This window comes from Brachyhypopomus gauderio, chromosome 1 (assembly GCF_052324685.1).
Source record: "Brachyhypopomus gauderio isolate BG-103 chromosome 1, BGAUD_0.2, whole genome shotgun sequence".
Lineage (NCBI taxonomy): Eukaryota > Metazoa > Chordata > Actinopteri > Gymnotiformes > Hypopomidae > Brachyhypopomus > Brachyhypopomus gauderio.
In genome coordinates, this window is record NC_135211.1 from 20,307,324 (window position 1) to 20,319,654 (window position 12,331).

At 46.3% G+C, this 12,331-nt stretch overlaps 1 protein-coding gene and 1 long non-coding RNA gene across 2 annotated transcripts in view; one reads left to right on the plus strand and one right to left on the minus strand.

Annotated features, from left to right (window-relative positions):
* LOC143511749 (uncharacterized) overlaps positions 1 to 6,137 on the minus strand; it is a 20,989-nt gene extending 14,852 nt beyond the window's left edge. The window contains exons 1-4 of the long non-coding RNA XR_013130248.1: positions 5,891 to 6,137; positions 4,105 to 4,346; positions 2,242 to 3,979; positions 1,842 to 1,874 (exon numbers count right to left, since the gene is read on the minus strand). This is a non-coding gene — a long non-coding RNA (uncharacterized LOC143511749). The remainder of the gene's footprint in view (positions 1 to 1,841; positions 1,875 to 2,241; positions 3,980 to 4,104; positions 4,347 to 5,890) is intronic.
* On the plus strand, positions 5,229 to 9,894 carry gpr37l1a (G protein-coupled receptor 37 like 1a). The gene is made up of 2 exons (XM_077001186.1): positions 5,229 to 6,040; positions 7,231 to 9,894. Exons 1-2 carry the CDS (start codon positions 5,387 to 5,389, stop codon positions 8,152 to 8,154), a joined length of 1,578 nt encoding a protein of 525 aa, XP_076857301.1. The 5' UTR covers positions 5,229 to 5,386; the 3' UTR covers positions 8,155 to 9,894.
* Positions 9,895 to 12,331: the final 2,437 nt, after the last annotated feature.

The following is a 12,331-nucleotide window of genomic DNA, read 5'->3' on the forward strand; positions in this document are numbered from 1 at the left end:
ATCAGACAATGCACACACAAACACATCACACACATAAACAAACAAACACACACACTCACACCTTTCAGAAAAAGGCAAGTCTGTTGCCACAGTCAAGGATGGTTGTCCAGTACTGTTACAAACATTTCTCATCTGTCCTGTAATGTTTACCAAGATGGCACTGGTAACAAGCCAGAGTAATTTGTTTAATTTCAGCCAGTAAACGGTCCATGCCACACTGAGGACACCACCAGGATCTTCTGCTTCTGTAGTAACACTGTTTTCCACTACAGCTGAGGGTCCATTTCCTCTGGAAATAAAAATCATCAAATGACACTAATAACCTGTCCTAAAATGAACTGTCTTAAGGAACCAGATCTACTGGCTGACTACTGCCCTCATGTGGTCAAAAGGGAAACGCTCTACAAACTAGGTTATGATACAAGCAGTTACAGTAGTACTATAATCAACAAGAGGAAGGAAGGAATCTGGCAGTGTTTACTGATTTAGTTAAGTAATTAGTGGTTGCAGTGCTCTATTCTAGAATTTAGCAGGATGGGCTGAGATGAGCTGAAACATTAGTGTAATCCTCTGTGTCTGGACACTGCTGGGGTGATCCACCTCCGTCCCCACTCCTCAAAGGAGTCTGACACTCATGGTTTGCAGTATGAAGATCAATGGATGATCAAGCTTTAAAAGATTAGTCCTCTTCTAACCTCCGACTCTAAATGGTTAGTTCTCACATCTTCCGACCCACACGACTGGCCGGTGCAAGTGGGTGGACTCTGCAGGTGAGTGATCTCTACAGATGAGTGGTCTCTACAGGTGAGTGGTCTCTACAAGTGTGTGGTCTCTACAGGTGAGTGGTCTCTACAGATGAGTGGTCTCTACAGATGAGTGGTCTCTACAGGCGAGTGGTCTCTACAGGAGTGTGGTCTCTACAGGAGTGTGGTCTCTACAGGAGTGTGGTCTCTACAGATGAGTGGTCTCTACAGATGAGTGGTCTCTACAGGCGAGTGGTCTCTACAGGCGAGTGGTCTCTACAGGAGTGTGGTCTCTACAGGAGTGTGGTCTCTACAGGAGTGTGGTCTCTACAAATGAGTGGTCTCTACAGGTGTGTGGTCTCTACAAGAGTGTGGTCCTATAGAGTCTATAGTAGCAAATGGATCTGTAGAACTAAAACAGAACAGTTAAACTATAAAAGTAGCATAGATCTGAAGCTGTTCATGTTGATGAGCAGATTATGTCAAGTGTTGGGATACCTACACAGACAATTCTACTTAAAACGTTAAAGTAGACAGCAAGAAAAGAGCTTGAAAACGTATACACCAGAGAGCAAACAGGCTGGGCATTCATTGTGGTTCTAGTTAACATGCCCATCCTTGAGCATAGAGAGGTTTCATGATTTATAGGGATGAAATATTAACCTGGCTGCTTACAACACCCATCAATGATTGACAAAAGCATGCACTTCTTATCTGTCAATCACAACGGCATGCAGTCCCCTGCTGTGTTGTTAAGGGCCTTGAGAACTTTGTTTCACAATCCATCAGTTCACTGGAGCTGTTCGCATTCCTCAGCTCCAACACTTTATTTACATTAATTTCCATTTCCTCCTTTTCCTGCTAATTTCTTAAAGCTGTTGAGCAACACTTACATTGTCTGTTTAAATATTTTAAAAGGAACTGGGGGAACTGAGTTTTTTAGGTACTTTTTGCACTATGAATCCAGAAATAGGGAAATCTATGTGAGGGAGGAGGAAGACGTTGACGTTGTGTAGGAGATCCAACAACTGGTTAAAGTAGGACACTGGTTAAAGTAGGGTATAAAGGTATCGCTCACACACTTTCACTCTTACTCACCCTGACTCTCTGGACCACACCCTCTCCTCTCCTCTGAGTTATTTACAGCCCAGGTTAAAAATAGCAGAATTAGACGGTGCCTCACATGAGCCATCAAAGCCATCCAGCATAGAAGGGCAGCATGAGTGAACATGTGGGGCCAGAGGTTTAGAGCGTTAAAAACACATGAGCCAGAGATTACCAGCATAATTAGACATGTGCTGAGGATCAGATTTCTAGTGTATATGAAAGAAAATGTGCTAAGGGATGACTTATTTCTAATAAATACCAACATATTGAACCACAGATCTCCAGTATATTAAAATGTTGGCCAATGATTTTGTGTACTATATAATGAGGTCTGGTTTATACTGTTAATGAGTTGACGGTTATAGAGTGTGATGGGGGGAAAATGACATACGTTTGGCTGAGGGACCTCATAGCTGGTCCTTTAGTGAGTGTTGAAGCCCTGAGGTGACCTCATAGCTTGTCCTTCAATGATTATTGCAGTCTTGAGGTGACCTCATACCTGGTCCTTTAATGAGTGTTGAAGCCCTGAGGTGACCTCATAGCTGGTCCTTTAGTGAGCGTTGAAGCCCTGAGGTGACCTCATAGCTGGTCCTTTAGTGATTGTTGAAGTTCTGCTGTTACCTCATAGCTGGTCTTTTAGTGATTATTGAAGTCCTGAGGTGAAGTGGTGACGTCATAGCTGGTCCTTTAGTGAGTGTTGAAGCTCTGAGGTGACCTCATAGCTGGTCCTTCAATGATCATTGGAGTCCTGAGGTGACCTCATACCTGGTCCTTTAGTGAGTGTTGAAGCCCTGAGGTGACCTCATAGCTGGTCCTTTAGTGATTATTGAAGTCCTGAGGTGAAGTGGTGACGTCATAGCTGGTCCTTTAGTGAGTGTTGAAGCTCTGAGGTGACCTCATAGCTGGTCCTTCAATGATCATTGAAGTCCTGAGGTGACCTCATACCTGGTCCTTTAGTGAGTGTTGAAGTCCTGAGGTGACCTCATAGCTGGTCCCTTAGTGAGTGTTGAAGCCCTGAGGTGACCTCATAGCTGGTCCTTTAGTGATTGTTGAAGTCCTGCTGTGACTTCATCACTGGTCCTTTAGTGAGCGTTGAAGCCCTGAGGTGACCTCATAGCTGGTCCTTTAGTGATTGTTGAAGTTCTGCTGTTACCTCATAGCTGGTCTTTTAGTGATTATTGAAGTCCTGAGGTGAAGTGGTGACGTCATAGCTGGTCCTTTAGTGAGTGTTGAAGCTCTGAGGTGACCTCATAGCTGGTCCTTCAATGATCATTGAAGTCCTGAGGTGACCTCATACCTGGTCCTTTAGTGAGTGTTGAAGTCCTGAGGTGACCTCATAGCTGGTCCCTTAGTGAGTGTTGAAGCCCTGAGGTGACCTCATAGCTGGTCCTTCAATGATTATTGAAGTCTTGAGGTGACCTCATACCTGGTCCTTTAGTGAGTGTTGAAGTCCTGAGGTGACCTCATAGCTGGTCCCTTAGTGAGTGTTGAAGCCCTGAGGTGACCTCATAGCTGGTCCTTTAGTGATTGTTGAAGTCCTGCTGTGACTTCATCACTGGTCCTTTAGTGAGCGTTGAAGCCCTGAGGTGACCTCATAGCTGGTCCTTTAGTGATTGTTGAAGTTCTGCTGTTACCTCATAGCTGGTCTTTTAGTGATTATTGAAGTCCTGAGGTGAAGTGGTGACGTCATAGCTGGTCCTTTAGTGAGTGTTGAAGCTCTGAGGTGACCTCATAGCTGGTCCTTCAATGATCATTGAAGTCCTGAGGTGACCTCATACCTGGTCCTTTAGTGAGTGTTGAAGTCCTGAGGTGACCTCATAGCTGGTCCCTTAGTGAGTGTTGAAGCCCTGAGGTGACCTCATAGCTGGTCCTTCAATGATTATTGAAGTCTTGAGGTGACCTCATACCTGGTCCTTTAATGAGTGTTGAAGCCCTGAGGTGACCTCATAGCTGGTCCTTTAGTGATTGTTGAAGTCCTGCTGTGACTTCATCACTGGTCCCTTAGTGAGTGTTGAAGCCCTGAGGTGACCTCATAGCTGGTCCTTTAGTGATTGTTGAAGTCCTGCTGTGACCTCATAGCTGGTCTTTTAGTGATTGTTGAAGTCCTGAGGTGACCTCATAGCTGGTCCCTTAGTGATTGGTGAAGATGAACATGAAACATTAAACAAAATGAATGTCAGACAAATAATAAAACTATCTGCCATTAGAAAAGTTGAGGGGCTAGGTCTCACACAGGCCACGACGGGGAACTCACATTGGGAATCAGCATACTTTACAAAAGCTGAAGACCAATATCTGCTGTCAACAGAGTTCACAAGACCAAGAGGATGCATCTGTACACAGCAGCTGCAAATCAGTGGATAAGGAGTGGGAAAATGTCTCCTGGTCAGATGAATGCAGGCTCCTGCATCATTGTGCTGATGGTTCCACAGCCATCCTGTCTCCAATCCAGGCACTACATGCTCTCCGTGCAAACATTAGAGTCCCTGATCCCTGCTGACAAACATATTAAGCCAGTTAATGTCCGCCTGACTTTAGTTCATCAGCACTCTCCTGGACACTTCCAGCATGGCCATGCGCTATGTCACAAGACACACACCACTGCTCCAGGAAGTAGTTCCAGGAAATACTGAGTTTTCATTGCTTCAGTGGCCTGGACTGTCAGCCCTACTGCCCTAAGGCCCTACAGCCCTACTGAACTTCAGCCCTACAGCCATTCAGCCCCACAGCCCTAGTGCCCTTCAGCCCTTCAACCCTTCAGCCCGAACAGCCCTACTGCTGTAAGCTGAAACAGGGGTTAGGGCAATCAGTTGGATGTGTGAACTGATACATTAGTCTGTTACATTATCAGGCAAGAATTCTGCTTCAGAAATAAATAAAACGATCATGTTAATGAAACAGCTAATGCGTGTCGTCTGCCATTATGTGGTCAGGGTGAGTGTTGCAGCTGCTTATGGAATTGTTAAGATGTTCAACTAGGTGGGAGTGGTTTGGATTTTACTATTTTACTTACTTATCATTCTTTTTACTTAAATCTGATGTAAATCTTTTTTTTTCTTTTTGGATTGATGTTTGGTATTTTAAGAACGCATAGGACAGCTCTACTGAAATGGTATAACCATATTACATCAAACAAATTAGCATAAAAAACACATAGCCTTAGTCAGTCCTACACAGCCTAGACTTCCAACAGGGCAAAACACTTACATTGTTTACATTTCTTTGGCATACTAATCCAATTATCTATTTAAATGTTTCGTTTGATGATAAATGTATCTTATGTCGTAGGAAAGTTTACTAAACATTTGCTGTACACGAGGGGTCGCTATCCCGCACTATTTCGCAGTCTAATTTTATCGCCGTGTAACGGGCTAAGAAAACCATCAGGTCCCTCAGAAAACGCAGCCGCGGTTACGAGAGGAGCTCGAGCTCTTGCACGTTCTTGGCGTTCTCCCCACGATCAACTTCTTCGCTGATTTTCACCCATCGGTTCGTGTTCAGGGGCATAAACATCACTCCAACTAACACGGGTTTACATGAATGGAAAAATGTTTCGATTTCTTTACTTTACGTTGCTTACTGGAGTTCTAGAGTCGCGCCACGTAATTTCAGCACTAACGGTGCGCAGTGCCGCGGAGACACCGTCACATGAACCCCTCGGTCTGCCTACGGCCATCCTCCGTCAACCTGAGTATTTGTTGCAAAACGGCAAAACCGAAAATGTAAAACCCGACGATTCTTCATTTTCGCGTCCCGAGACGCAACTCAAGAGAGTTCCTCGCGGTTCCAAGAGTTGGAAAGGGAGACCACGAGAGCAACAGGCGGCGCAGAACTACAACCAGCACAGAGCCCGCGACCCGGACGGCTACTTCACCACTCCGAGAATCTTCAATGGGTCGCTCCTCATCCACAATCCGTTATATCCTGTAACGGACGAGACATACAGCGCCTACGCGGTGATGCTGCTGTCGCTGATTGTGTTCGCCATTGGCGTCGTGGGGAACCTGGCGGTGATGTGCATCGTGTGGCACAACTACTACCTGAAAACCACGTGGAACTGCATCCTCGCCAGTCTCGCGTTCTGGGATTTCCTAGTGCTTGTGTTCTGTCTGCCGGTGGTCATCTTTAATGAGCTCACGAAGAGGCGTTTAATGGGTGACCTGTCATGCCGTGTCGTCCCTTACGTGGAGGTTAGTCCACCTCAAGAGTCACGGCATCTCCAAAAAGCGCGCAGGATTGGTGCGCGAAGTGTGAGAAGGCTCCAGACAAAACATAACGTTTCTGCTGTGTGTGGGTGTGGGTGTGTGTAATAATTATTTATTATTATTTATATACTAAAACATGACCTCTCTCTCTTTCTCACACCCCCCCCACACACACACACACATATAGGTAAAGTGATTATATATGATTTAATTATCTACCCTTTCTAATAATATAAACTGCATGCATCTTCTAGAACTTTCACAGCACTTTCAGCTTTAAAAAACTTTCACAGCTTGGGAACCTCACTGTTTAATCTCTACGTGTAAGACAGTGTTGTTTCTCTTGTTTACACTTTACTTCAAAATTAGCGCCAGGGCTTTAAGGCTTGTTTGTTGTGTGTGGGCGGCTGGACTTGTGTTGTGCTTTCATGAGTCCTTCATGTTCATTCAGGCTCTCCAGACTCTTCACCGAATGAGTCCCTCTGTTGTTATTCAAATATGTGCTTTACTTAATTAGTCTGAATGGTTGTGCGTGGCTAATTGAGGCCATTAGTGTGTAAAATGGGGATTTAGGTCAAACTGAAACGAGAGGGTTTGTTTGGAGGTTCAGTCGCTCTGTAACAGGAGAATGTTTCTCTAGTTTTTCTCCTGGAGTGCTTTTAACTGTTTTGTCCTCATTTGTAGTACTGGTGCAGGAGATGATCTGTCAAGAAGAGAATCTGTAAAGGAGAGAGTCTATAAAGGAGAGAATATGTAAAGGGTTCACAAAGACTACACATCTTAACAACAGGAGCACTGGTACTGTGTGGAGAGAATCTCTTATGTCTCAGATGTAGGGTGAGGGGTGAGGGGTGAAGAGTGGGGGAGAAGGGTGAATAGTAAGGGGTGATGGTGTGAAGGGTGAGGGGTGATGGTGTGAGGGGTAATGGTGTGAAGGGTGAGGGGTGATGGTGGGAAGGGTGATGGTGTGAAAGGTGAGGGGTGATGGTGTGAAAGGTGAGGGGTGATGGTGTGAAGGGTGAGGGTGATGGTGTGAAGGGTGAGGAGTGATGGTGTGAAGGGTGAGGGGTGATGGTGTGAAGGGTGAGGCATGCTGCAGCAGTTCATAGTACTTTGACATAAATGAAAATTTCTGCTTCTACGTTTTCCTTATTGTGCTTCTTGTCCTCTTTCAGGTGACAGCTCTAGGTGTGACCACCTTCAGCCTGTGTGCTCTGAGTATCGATCGTTTCCACGCCCTGACAAGCACGTCTCCCCGGCCGCACCAGGTGGAGCCATGTACCTCCATCCTGCCCAAGCTGTCGGTGGTGTGGGTCGGCTCTCTGCTCCTGGCCATCCCAGAGCTGCTCCTGTGGCAGCTGGTGACAGAGGTGTCTCCAGTGACTGGTCTGCCGCTGGACTGGTGTGCCCGCCGGCCGCTGGCCTCTCTGCCCGAGGCCGTGTACTCTCTGGCGGTGACGTACGCGGAGGCGCGGGCCTGGTGGACCTTCGGCTGCTTCTTCTGCCTCCCTCTGCTCTTCTCGCTCGCCTGCCAGCTGCTCACGAGGCATGTCGCCGAAGACGCCAGCCGACACACCCGCCCTTCCTCAACCTCCACCTGCTCATCTTCCTCCTCGTCTTCCTTGTCGAAGCAGCAGAAGCAGCGTCGTGCTCGGGAGAGACAGCTGGGTCGCACCGTGCTGATGCTGGCGGCCGTGTACGGCGTGTGCAGCCTGCCCGAGCATGCCTGGACCATCGGACTCACCTACGCAGACCTGCAAGTGGGTGGGGCCACGCTGGCCCTTTTGGCTCTGATTGGCCAGTTCCTGATGTTTGTGCGCGCTGGGGCCACTCCTGTTCTGGTTCTGTGTGTGTGTCGTTCTCTTGGGCGGAGCTTCATGGATTGTTGCTGCTGTTGCTGTGAAGAGTGTCTGCCTGATGGGGCATCTTCCTCATCATCATCTTCGTCCACCACAGCGACTGCTATGTCTTCCTCTCCTTCTTCTCCTGCTTCCGTGAACGAGGACAAGTTACAGATCGCCCCCGGCACGTCTCCAGACGTTTTTTTTGACAAAATGAAGGACAGCTCTTCAGAGATGGCCATAGGCACTCCGTGCTGAGCATCTCCTCTCCAGCCCTGAGACTGAACACTGAACACTTTCTGAACACTGAACACATTCTCCTTTGCATCTTTTTTTTTTTACTTTTTTGCAATTTTTTTCAGATGCAGTTGCTGAAACTGAAGTACCTCTGAATTAAACACAGGTAGCTAATCTCAGATCAGCTCTCTGATAAATTCACAGAGTGACATCTCCTACAGGTCTCAGATCAGTTCTCTGATAATCTTATGCACAGCGTAATAGCTCCAGCAGGTCTGAGGTCAGATCTTTAGGACTCACTACTGCACTTTGTGATATGACTGTATTCACTACCTGTCCCACCATAACTCCTCCACATGTTTCTGCACATGTTCCATACGCTGTGAATGACAATTCATTGTTTATTAGGCCTCATTTTGAAACACACAGATTCATACAGATTCTACACTGTTAATTTACTAAGATCAACTGAAGTAAACCCAAAGGCAGACCACTGACCTGTATCCAGACCACTGACCTGTTTCCAGACCACTGACCTGTATCCAGCATCCAAACTGGTGAAGAACAGCCCAACTTCTGTTCTTCCATCTTCTGTTTGTCCAGTAGCTTTCTTTGACCCATCAGAGGAGGAGCGGGGTCAGTGTTCAGTGAACTTAAGTGACCAGTGACCATCAGTCATCAGTGACCGTCGGTTATCAGTGACCTTAAGCAACTTTTCTTGCTGTCACCCTCATCCCTTGCCAACTATGTGTTGTGGGCCTCATTCAGTGGTCTAGTCACCTGGAGGCCATTCAAATCAAATCAAATCAAAAATATTTGTATAGCGCTTTCACAACACATTACACACACACACACACACACACACACACACACACACACACACACGTGAGCATGCAGGGCTAGGTGACTCTGAAGCAGTGGTCATTGTAATCAAATCAATGTCTCATGCTGCTTTTGCTCCGTGTCTGTAGATCCACTTACTGTCTGCACTGTAGATCCACTTCCTATCTACACTGTAGATCCACTTCCTGTCTGCACTGTAGATCCACTTCCTATCTACACTGTAGATTCACTTCCTGTCTGCACTGTAGATCCACTTCCTATCTACACTGTAGATCCACTTCCTGTCTGCACTGTAGATCCACTTCCTGTCTGCACTGTAGATCCACTTCCTGTCTGCATTGTAGATCCACTTCCTATCTACACTGTAGATCCACTTCCTGTCTGTGCTGGAGGACCATCCTTTTCAAACTTGAAGCTTCTTTTTTTACACTGAGTCTTCATTATTGTTTTTAGATGAACATTGAATGTGTTTTTGATAACACTGATTATGTGTAATATGTGACAAGCTACCTGTGAGTAATTATCAGTGATGAATAAAAAATGTGGAATCTAAAGACCACAGGAAACAAGCTAGAGATATGTAAGAAAGTTACAGAGAAAACGTTCCACTGTCCTCGAAAGTGAAGACTGTGAGGAAAGTCTGACGTCCAGTGGCACTGCACTCCTGGCACAGAGGTGGACAACCTGTTCGTTTTGTACAGAGGACAGGAACCCTTGTAATTAGAGAAAAGAGTACAATTATGGCTTGAATAGAAATAGTTTAACACTTAGACAGCATTTATCATAGACACTGGATAATATAGCAGTTCCAGTTCCAGCACCACTACTGAAACTGGGTTTTATCTCACTTCCTTTTATGTGATGCTTAATGGTTTGTTCTGTTTCAAATTCAATAAAACATGCTGCTTGTCATGGACAAGAGAAACATGCATATTGTGAACTTTATAAGGCACATAGAGTCCCCTTCACAAACATGGGGCTGAGCACAGCGCTCCCATAGACCCACTCCCACTCCACTCATCTGTCTCTCACACACACGGAGCGCTGGGGCGTCTGGATGGATGCCTTAGCATTGGCAACGTCTCATTCTCAGGCTGAAATGTTCGACTGCTGAGTGTTGGCCGGTGGCTGGGCAGTCTTATAAGGGCTGCATTGTTCTCTTGCCCCCTCGAAGCCTCTCTGGATCGCTCTCCCGTCCTGTCGGGGGTTGCTAAGCTGCCGTCGTCATACTCTGGCTCTTACAGCGTGGAGGTTGCTAGGCGACCGTCGCACCCCGTCTCTCCCTCCTCGGACAGATGCTGCTTCTCTCTCCCCTTCTCTTTCACAGTCTTGCTGGTTACCATGGACACTTGTTTTTTCTTTCTTAAATTCCTCCCCCGTCTGCCCCCGACACCGTGCATCTGACTCGATGCTTTTGTCACATGTGACGTCTGGCAAAACAACCCTCTGTTGAGGACGGCAGGCAATTACACAGTTCATTATAACCAAGCTCGCGGTTAGCCAGGACTACGATTAACTGTTTACAGTGCGGCTGTAATGAAGCCCGCCCAACTTTAAGTAATGTCATCAGAGATTAATGTGATCAGAGATCACCTGTGAGGTAAAGCCAAGCCAAGAAAAGAAAAACCACTAAGCAAAAACATTGCGTAAGTATTTGTGAGAGTATTTACTTAGTAAATCTTTGCTCTTTTAAGGAGAAAGTTTTTTTTTCCAGTCTGCAAACATATTGTAGCCAGGGGGGCCTCTATAAAGCACCAGAATCCAGAATTCGATGTGCAAAGTGAGACCTGAAACACACACACACAAACTCAGATGGCTTTTGTAACACAGCATACCTTTCACTTAAAGATGTTGGTTTACAATTACTATAAGAAATGAAAAGCAGGTTGGAATACTGTCCTCAGTCGCTTTTGGGAATATATACCATCACTTTGGAGAATAAGGCACTTTCAGGGAGAGTGAGAGAGTGGTCAGTTTCTGTGTTTTCTGCTCTTGCTAATATTTTTTCTGGTTTTAGAAATTCAGAATTAGTGACTCATGTGAGCAGTTTTCTTTGAGTGAGGAGATATAGTCTGATTCCTCTGAGGAGATCTAGTCTGATTCCTCTGAGGAGATATAGTCTGACTCTCTCAAAACTCTTCTCACATCCCCTAGCGTGTTGTAGGAGGACTTGTCTGTCCTGACAGAAACCAGCAGTGTTTCCCAAGGCCAGTGTGCTACAGGAGGACGACTGTGTCTTGAGCTTTTTCAGTGTCCTTGATCTTTTCCCAAGGCTATAGGCCAGTGTGCCCTTGGGCTGTAGACTATCTTTGGGACTGGGTGTTTGTCTAGGGTTTAGGCTTTCTGCTTTATTTGAGTGTCTGAATGTGTGCGCATGAAAGTGTGTGTGTGTGTGTGTGTGAGAGAGAGAGAGAGAGCTGTGATTATTTTGTGTGTTTTTGACCTCAGGGAACAGGAGGGAAGTGCTGTGTGTGTTCATGACACTGAATTGTTTCCTCCGAAGTGTGTTGTACAGTCGCAAGCTGTCAGTCTGGAGTCCAACTCTCTGCATGCGTATCCGGGCGAGAACCATTTGCTCCAGAACTCCCAGAACCACACAGCACCAGCCTTCATAGAGCTGCCAACGGCCCAGTGGATCCGGGCTCAAGACTGATGCCCGGTTCTCAGGGGTCAGGGAGCACACAATGAAATGCTACAGCTGGTCTGGGAACTGTGTGTTATTGTCTTTCTCAGTGTATGTTAAAGAGGACCACTGGGCTGGAATCAGCACAGTGTCTATGAGATGGTTATTAATTCAGAGCTATTCGCAGTTTTCGGCACATCCTGTCTGTGTTTCCACTCTCCCTGTCCCATATCTTAGTAACACAAGCACCATCACAACCATGTCGTAACTGCAGCAACCGCTAAAGACATGGCTTCCAGTTACTTCTCAACATCCTAAAACACACACACACACACACACAGTGAATTGGTAAAGACACAAGGCACTGTTTTATCGGTGATAAGGATATCACAGCAGTACAAGTGCACCAAGTGTTATAAAGGCAGTGCTCACACTTACAGATTTACACACACACACACATACACACACACACACACACACACACACACACACACACACACACACACACACACACACACACACAGTGGCAGAGGGGCCCCTGGGGAAGGGCCACCGCTGCCTGGCCAAGCAAGAGCTAGATCAGACATTTCAGACAATGACCATTTGTAATACGCAAGCATACACCACCATGTCTAACACACAAAACACATACCCTGCCAGCTAACCCAATGGCCTTCTGGAGAGTTGTTTGATCTGTGTATTCTACACAGTCCTGCTGTAGAGGGAACCTTT